The following is a 9,536-nucleotide window of genomic DNA, read 5'->3' on the forward strand; positions in this document are numbered from 1 at the left end:
TGATCTATCTGCTATTATAGCATGCATGTTTATTTGGATATTATAGATATGTATCGCCGCGCGACTGCTAGGCATGTTTCGATATTATATATGTATCGCGTATTGGATGATGGATGGATATGTGGAATTTTTGCATAAAACTATGGACGAATATTATGAGGATGGATACTGGATGCCTAATTAAGCTGCCCTATTGCATATTCAGGAGTACGTTTTTATTCATAATCCGATCCTTGCTAGGCCACATGTTCCTAGTTTATTCGTTGTTGATGTACTAGCTTAGCTCTTGGAGGTTTATGTAAAATGATATAAATTATTTGCATTGTTTTGGAATGATGATGGATAATCGTTCTTAGAAAAAAATAAGAAGGTATCATTACCACACGTTCACTGTTACCGTGGGTCCGTAACCCTCTTTCTTATAAATTGACATTTCGAGAGAGATAATAAACTGTAAAAGAAAGCACAAAACTAGTACTTTTTTTAATTTAAGAGAAAAAAAAAGAGTTTAGGACATTAATTGTAAATGCCGACATGAATTTTTTAAATCTAATTAATTTATAATTAAATAGTAATTACTAAATAATAACAAAAGTGCTCCGGCATCAAAATTCCAAGACCTAAACAAGGCCTTACTTAGGCAACAGCAAGAGTCTCAAAAGAAAACAAAAAGGCTACTCATCTGACTTTTCTCTGTTTTCTCCCGTCCCCCGGCCACTGCACGGTGGGGTCCTCACTCCTGCTTGGGCTGCTCCCCAGTCCCCGCTCCGCCGCGCGTCCGCCGCCATGGCCGCGTCCTACGCCGCGGCGATGCGCCTCTCTCTCCCTCGTCTCCTCGAGGCCTCCGCCGCCACCGGCCCTGGCGGGGGCTTCACGCGAGCCGGCGCCGCGAGCAGGGAGCGGGGCTTCTGCGTGGCCGTCGATGCTGGGTACATGGCGTACGGCTTGCCGCTACTGCGCGGCCTGCCTGACGTGCGCCTCGCCCGCAACCCCGTGCAGCAGTGGCTGTAAGTCCGAACCCCTCTCATCCCTCCAATCGTGCATTGGGGTTTAGTGGTTGTTCTAGGGTTTTACAATTGAGTAGAATTTTGTAGGGTTTGCGTAGCGTTCCACCTGATTCTGACTAGTTCAACAGTAAAAATTAGCCGATGCAAATGGACTTTGACGGAGCTCGAACGTATGCGCATAGAAATCGAGATTGGACTATGGAGGAAGCATGGGGCTGGGAATCAGAGATAGGACCCAAGGCTTACGTTTGCTACGAATCATGTTTCCCTAACATTTGTACTCAAATTGCATTGCAGGACGGCTGCTTCCTATTATGACTCTGCAATATTTGTTGGGGACTTTTCCTATGATGTTGAATACATGCTACACCATCTGTTCAAGAGTCGATATCCATCAGCTAAGAGTGCAAAACTTATCTTTGACAAGCTTACTGGCAGACAAAATGCAATGCCTTTGTTCGCTTGGAGATATGTCAATGAGCACGTACAAGCAATATCAGAAATGAATGGAGCATGCTGTTCTACCAGGCCTACGTGGACTGGACCACATATATACCAGCCAAGTAATCCACAGTTTAATTTCTGAACTTACCTTCGATCTTTTAGCTTCCTCTATTCTCAAGTTGCACTGCTTCAAGCATGCATTGTTGTGTATGTTCAATGTTGCCCCTCTCAGTTGCTTCCCTCCTGCATGAATTAATTCTTCCTGCTGTCATATTAGTTTGTGCCTTTTTTTCACCCCTGGTAAGTAGTACAGCAATGATCATCAGCATTGCTTAGGATGCAAGTCTGGCATGGTATCTATCCCAGTAGGTTTCTGTGTACCACAATGTCCTTTCTATATCTTTAGCTTCGCATTAGTTGAAAGCTATTTTCAATTTTCCATCACTTGTGAAGCTGATTCTCTTGTTCTCCACATATATGTTCTGGACTGTGGCGCACGCTTTGATGTATTTTAAGATGCATGATATCATTCATCTGTACATGTACAATATTTCACCTGCAGGGATTTGGTTGGCTGCAGAAGGGTTTGTGTGCTGGTCTTTCTCACTACATTTGTTAATCATTAGTGCTAGATTTATTGCTCATACAGAAGTCAAATAGCTTTTATGCTTGGTACACATTTTGTAATGTTGTTGCATTGCATTGTTTCAGTCCATGGCTACTTGGCTTGTGGTGTGTGCATAATGAAATATAGATGGATCAGAATGCTTGAGCATACATTGCACTGTCCTTGATGGGTTAATCTCAAATACACGTGCATCGGGGATTCAGAGTAGACAATAACTATCATACTATACTGTACAGTTTCTAGTAGCAGTGTCCATAGCACTATTTGATCACAATTTTTTTCTTCTGAAGTGCAGGTTTTGTCCAGAACACACAAGGAACCGATTCTTATCTTGATACAAACAATTCAAAGGTGAGTACATGTTTTCACTTTTCAAAGGAGTGACATGCAAGAACATTTAACCTAAGGATGCATGTGTTGCTTGCAGCTGTTCATTGGGTATCTTGATTTAATGCAAGCCTTTAGTCCATATGGAGATCTTGTTAATGTCAAAGTACTAGCGGGGAAGGGCTGCGGCCTTGTCACATACTCAAACAGGTAATTCTTTTTGTCATCATGATTTTATATTGTAGATGATGGACCTGCCAACTAGCTGATCAAATTCCTCATCATGATTTCAAGTTATATGAGGACTAAACTTGTGGCATAGGTTCTGCTTTGCAAAGGATCTCTACTAGAGTATATCATAATTTTATGTCGTTTGTATACAAATTGCAAGTGTAGATTTGTGATGGCAAGATTGTAACTTTGGGTGTGTAATGCATATTTTTAGTTGGACCGGCATAGCCCTCGGATGTTCTTTGCAGGACTACTGACTTGTGACTTGTGTATGTCTTGTAGGGCATCGGCAGAGGAGGCCACGAGAATGCTAAAAGGAAGCCAGATGGGAGGTAACACTGCGAGACTTTCATGGGCCCACCTTTCTGCTAACAAACAGGTAGCTCTGCTGCTCGTTTATATTCTAGTTGCTAATTTCCATGGCAAAAATCATATGAGTTTTGTTTGTTGATACTCGTACTCTTCCTGCACAAATATGAGCAGGATCAACAAAATGGCTACTACGCTCGCCTCAATTGCTTTGATCCTTCTGGTTCTGGTTGGTCACTTCAGTTTGGCTCAGAAGGCTGTGGCTTTTTTCAGCTGGGAAACTTCAGCGAGGACATGATGAATGGTATGTGCGTGTCTTGACCAAGTGATTTAATTTCTTAAATGTTTTTGAGTTTTAACTTCCTTTGTCTCTGCAAGTTCCTATCCTTAAATGCATGCACCTTTGTGTAGAGTAGCCTTCTTAGTTGCTTCCTAGTAGGTTTTAACTTCAGTGAGCATATAATGTAAGTTGTCTCCTAGTTGCTATCCTTATCTAGGAGCGGTTTGGCATGCTGTACTAGTAGGTTCCTTGGATACAAATTTGTGTTTTTAAAATGCTCTTCTGGCTCTTCTTTGAGAAAGCTATTTTTCATCACTTGCGCAGTCAATATGTCCATTCACACATGTAGTCTCTGTTCTCGCAGCGACATATGTTGCATGCTTTGATGTATTTCAAGTTTGCAGAATATGCATCAAATATGTAGTTACATTCTTTCAGTTTCGGTGGTTTGATGCAGCTTTAGAATGGTTTATGTGGTGGCCTTTCAATTCATTTGTCAACTATCATAGTGCTGAATTCATTGCTTTGAATGTTACCACATTGCACTGCATTGATCATGAGTATCTAGCTAGTGCTGCATGAGCGAAACAGAAATGGATCACAAAGTCCGAATAAACTACATGTTCTTTTTTATTAAAATGGTTTGACCTTGATCTAACATTGTTTCACGTTGATCAGATGGTCAGATTACCTTCATGGGCGCCGGCCTTGTACTCAAACGAGGCTTTTCAGGGACTGCCAGTGGCAATGGTGGTCTTGAGAAGAAATTCTGGCAGTGGATAGAGCAGATGTATTCAAAGCTGTTTTTGGAGATGGCCTATGATCGTCCTACTGGGAGGATGTCTAGGATCTCCATATGTGCAGTGGCCTACAATGCCATATGCCAAGCATTCAAAGATTTGTACGATCTGTACCTTATGTTGGTGTATGTAGCTAGCAGGTACTCACCAGACAGCTGGGACGAGCCCTTGAGGGATGCGAGGCCTTTTGGGGAGAGTATCCTGCAACACAGTAGGGAGGAGAGGAGCCTGGACTTCAGAGGGGGGGTAGGAGTACCGCTTGTTAGCTTTAGATTAGAATACACGCTAAGACTAACAGCCAAACATTGGATCCCGCGAGGAAGTAGTGCTTTTGTTGGGTGGTCGCTTTGTACGATGGACTGTTGTTGCTGTTCCTATTCTAGAAACTCCGTTATAAGTTTCGTTGTGCCTTGTGCCGGCTGACATTTGCTTGTTATCCTCACATGGCCTAGGCTGTTAGCTTGAATCAAGGTAGTAGCTTTAGCAGATTGTGGGCGATCTCCTGTGTCTGTTTCTATCTCATGTACTCTGAAATTTCCATTTAAATCTATGGAATGAAATTTTATGGGGATTAGGGTTTTGATAAATCGGTGGATGGTGTGGGGGTGGGGTCATACATGATCCCATTTCTTAACCCTTTTGCATTTTTGAACTAGATTATGTGAAGTCGTGATAGAGGAGCCTTCTTGGTTTTGGTTCGTCTTCACCATTGGATGCCATGCATTCATAAAACTAGATGGAGTTTGATGCACTGAAGAAGGACGCAGCTTAGTTGAAGAAGGGGTGCTGCCCACTGCCAAAGAAAATAGAAATTTTTGAGTTAAGACTAGAACATTGCGCGGCGTTGCCGCGCAGAAATATGCCCTCCAGTTCAGGTTTATTTTAAAAAATTGAACTGTAAATAGTCAGGGGGATTTTCGAAAAATTGGTAGATTGCGTGGGTTATTTGGTAAATTTGGCGTCGACGGAGTACCTGTCGATTACTAAAAAGTTCAAGGGGTTTTTCATAAAATTGATGCACGCAGAAATATGCCCTCCAGTTCAGGTTTATTTTAAAAAATTGAACTGCAAAAAGTCCGGGGGGATTTTTGTAAAATTGGTAGACTACGTGGGTTATTTGGTAAATTTGGCGTCGACGGAGTACCGGTCGATTACTGAAAAGTTCAAGGGGGTTTTCATAAAATTTATGGACTTCAGAATCATTTTAACAAAGTCCAGGGTTTTTTTTACAAAATTCACGGAGTACGACACGATTACTAAAAGTTCAGGGTTTTTTTTTGTAAAGTAAGGCTCCACAAAGTCCGAGGGGTTTTCCATTAAATTGATGGACTCCGTGTTCATTCTAATAAAGCTGGCCGCGCAGAAATATGCCCTCCAGTTCAGGTTTATTTTAAAAAATTGAACTGTAAACAGTCAGGGGGATTTTCGAAAAATTGGTAGATTGCGTGGGTTATTTGGTAAATTTGGCGTCGACGGAGTACCTGTCGATTACTAAAAAGTTCAAGGGGTTTTTCATAAAATTGATGCACGCAGAAATATGCTCTCCAGTTCAGGTTTATTTTAAAAAATTGAACTGCAAAAAGTCCGGGGGGATTTTTGTAAAATTGGTAGACTACGTGGGTTATTTGGTAAATTTGGCGTCGACGGAGTACCGGTCGATTACTGAAAAGTTCAAGGGGGTTTTCATAAAATTTATGGACTTCAGAATCATTTTAACAAAGTCCAGGGTTTTTTTTTACAAAATTCACGGAGTACGACACGATTACTAAAAGTTCAGGGTTTTTTTTGTAAAGTAAGGCTCCACAAAGTCCGAGGGGTTTTCCATTAAATTGATGGACTCCGTGTTCATTCTAATAAAGCTGGCCGTGCAGAAATATGCCCTCCAGTTCAGGTTTATTTTAAAAAATTGAACTGCAAAAAGTCAGGGGGATTTTCGTAACATTGGTAGATTGCGTGGGTTATTTGGTAAATTTGGCGTCGACGGAGTACCGGTCGATTACTGAAAAGTTCAAGGGGTTTTTCATAAAATTGATGCGCACAGAAATATGCCCTCCAGTTTAAGTTTATTTTAAAAAATTGAACTGCAAAAAGTCCGGGGGGATTTTCGTAAAATTAGTAGACTGCGTGGGTTATTTGGTAAATTTGGCGTCGACGGAGTACCGGTCGATTACTGAAAAGTTCAAGGGGTTTTTCATAAAATTTATGGACTTCAGAATCATTTTAACAAAGTCCAGGGTTTTTTTTTACAAAATTCACGGAGTACGACACGATTACTAAAAGTTCAGGGTTTTTTTGTAAAGTAAGGCTCCACAAAGTCCGAGGGGTTTTCCATTAAATTGATGGACTCCGTGTTCATTTTAATAAATCTCGGGGTTTTTTTGCAAAATTTACGTCCCTATCTATTTCTGGCCGTCGGATCGCGATCCGACGGCCGATGTTTTCCAACCTACGTGGCCCATTTCCCTGGCCAGGACCGCGACGCGGATTCAGTATTGAAAGATTCGCAACTAATAACAACTCTCAGATCGTTCTGATGTCATTGTGAGGAATGATAAAATAGAGGATAAAGGCGGATCTTACTATGAGGCCAGTCTCAGTGGAGATTTCATGGAGAGTTTTATGACTTTAAATATCATCAATTTTGCTGACATGGCAAGGAGAGAGAAGGATGGAGTTTCATGGGATGTGAGGAGAGTTTCATCACCATAAAATTCATCTGGCACGGTTACCTAGTTTCCAGTTTAGGTATATGTGCCCGTGAAACTCCCACTGACCTGATGGATGCTTGGTGGATTACATCCAAATCCTAGTTCATCCAAACTCTAGCCAGAACGAGCAAAAATCTGAGAAGGCAAGTAGAGTTTCGAGGGTGCCCATTGCTCAATCCTACCTTGCCTCGTGGGCCTGCTGGTACCATCTCCTGTATTACACTCCGGCGGTCCGAACTTGTCTAAATCTTTGTGTTTCTTGCACTATTGCGTTCTGATCTCGGCGAGTCCTTGCCTACAATCAATCTCTTTGGAGTATACCTCGGAGAGCTTGCCGGTAAAACACCGACACAAACTATAATAATTTGATAGTAAGAACCTCGGACCATACCTTGTATGCTGCGTCTTTTCTAGAAATGGATCTAGAAATTTGTTTGCGTGCGATTGGAGTGAGTGCTCAGGAATCTCTTCACCATGGTGTCATGTGGACCCACCAGTTCATCCCGCCCTCGGTCTGGCCCAAACGATGCACACCTGATTGAAAAGAGCAGGACAATCTTTCAGAATATTCTCCACTATGCAAAAAGGAGATATTTTCCATGGAACACTCTAGATTTAGTAATAGTAAAATTAGAAAATATTATAATACTCCCTACCACTTGTCTTAATATCATCCTCCCCCTTGTCCTATAAATAAGACCCCCTCCCTTGCCATGGCATCCATCCATGAGCATGGTTGATGAGAGGAGGTAGTGCTAGACAGGAGAGAGGAAGAGATAGGGGTGATTGCTAGGCTAGCCACTAAAGAAGAAAGTGTTGTATGCACTTGTACAATATTGTTGTGTCGCAATAAAATCTTGCTCTTGTAGGTGTTAGTCTCACGGTTAAGCCACATAGTTACTTAGTGTATAAAATGTGATCCATCGAAGGTTGGCTCTCTGTCACCTGGGATCACAAAGGGTCTAGGTTTTATCGTAGGTTGGTTCTGCCATTCGAAAACCAGCTTCATCTGCTGGTAGGCTTTGCCACCTGGAAGTGAAAAGATGGATCTGCCATCAAAAGGACTCAATACACTAAGTAGCGTTGAAACTAAATGTGCCTTCAAAAAGTTCACCAACAATGCATAGCGTTGAAACTTCAATGCCCTCAAAAGACACCTGCTCAAAACATGTCATGTATAGGTTTATGTGGTCCATAACAATAGCTGTCAAGTTACAAATAGTATGGTTTGAACAAACCATTGCTTTGTTTATTGATGTTGTATCAGACGTGTAGTCAATAGTCATTGCATTATATTTATGTATGATACAGTTAGTACACTTAAATTGTTTGCTTTTTTCACACAAGATACACTCTTGTTCTTGCGGGGCCAACAGATTTGGAGCTATGTCTTAGGGTAGATAGGCACTTCGATGGCAATGCTGAGGGTTCAGTATTTGAAATGGTATGACTTATGCTTCTTTTGTCCCCATTGATCAGTAGGATAACACTTTTAGTCCCTGATTTTCCTTCTTTCTAAAACGTTGGTAGTGAGTTACCTTTTAATAGTCATTGTTAGGCATCGCCATATGTACTGATTGTTTTAATTCGATCTGAAAATTGTAGCTTTTTCATATTTTCCTAAAACTTAGTCTCGCATTTGATTGCTTATGGTAGTGTCCTTTATCTTGTTTTCGCTTTTACCCAGCAGTCTCCATTTGACTTGCTACGGGGTTATGGACATATGGTGTTGTGATTTGCATACTCATGCCAGCTGATTAGTGCCTCAGATTGGATGTTGGAATTAATAGCTTATATTTGTATTTGTTAATTTTATTTCTTACAAAGAAATTTTGATCAGGGAAAAATATAACATGTAGTGTAAAATGGTTTTTTATAATAGTTTTGGATCTGAATGATAAATTGCGATCATCTTGTATACTGCACTCTTTCTGTAGTCTTTCACATTGCTTGTTTATTTGCGAACTATTTATTTTTCTATCTTCTTTTGAGGATATGTTTATGCTGGTGTGATAAACTAAATGTGCCTTGCAGGGCAAACCAGATTGGTAGCTATGGGCAGACAAGCAACTTTGATGTCCCCAAGAAACTTTGATGTCCCTCCTGAGAGTTCAATATTTGGAATGGTACGTACGATAACATTTTAGTCTATGATTTTCCTCCTTAATCAGTAGGATAACATTTTAGTCCATGATTTTCCTTCTTTTGGTAGTGAGTTACATTTTCATTGTCAGGCAACAACATTGATGGTTGGAACTTTGGGGAGCAGAAGCCTCTCTAGCTACCCGAGGGAGCGACGCTATTGGGATCCCTTTTGGGTGAGGTTTTTGGACATGAATTTTCATGGCATGGGGCTTACACCTTATGGTCCTTTGTCCCGGCTTGTTCTCACTGTGGTAATCTTTGACACCATCTCTCAATCACTCAAGGAAGTCATCTCGGGCATATGTTGGTTGGGAGAGAGCTTGAGAGTGCTTGTGCGAGTGCTCTGCAACATGCCTAAGGGCAACGGGTGGGAGGGGTTCTCTGATGTGTCTGGGTGGTACCCATTTTTGGAGTAGCTGAGTTAGGATCTGAGAGATATGTTACTAGTAGGATTTATATTACCAAGACATGTTATTTATGTTACTAGTAGGATCGATATTACTAAGACATTATCAAACTGTTTTGCAAAATGCTCTTACCAAGTGATAAAATTGAGATGTCAACATTCTAAGTGCAACGTGTTCAGAACATGATCTTTGCCTGTGTGCTATTGCTTGTCCTTTTGCACCAATATCCGTTCGTGATAAGATGTGCTCC

The 9,536-nt window shown here is 41.2% G+C and overlaps 1 protein-coding gene across 1 annotated transcript; it reads left to right on the top strand.

Moving 5' to 3' along the window:
• Positions 1-710: 710 nt before the first annotated feature.
• On the top strand, positions 711-4,600 carry LOC120660151. Its single transcript, XM_039938520.1, has 7 exons — positions 711-1,007; positions 1,305-1,570; positions 2,375-2,430; positions 2,507-2,616; positions 2,920-3,016; positions 3,121-3,250; positions 3,905-4,600. Exons 1-7 carry the CDS (start codon positions 787-789, stop codon positions 4,447-4,449), a joined length of 1,425 nt encoding a protein of 474 aa, XP_039794454.1. The 5' UTR covers positions 711-786; the 3' UTR covers positions 4,450-4,600.
• The last annotated feature ends 4,936 nt before the right edge of the window (positions 4,601-9,536 follow it).

Source organism: Panicum virgatum, chromosome 2K (assembly GCF_016808335.1).
Source record: "Panicum virgatum strain AP13 chromosome 2K, P.virgatum_v5, whole genome shotgun sequence".
In the NCBI taxonomy this organism is placed as follows: Eukaryota; Viridiplantae; Streptophyta; class Magnoliopsida; order Poales; family Poaceae; genus Panicum; species Panicum virgatum.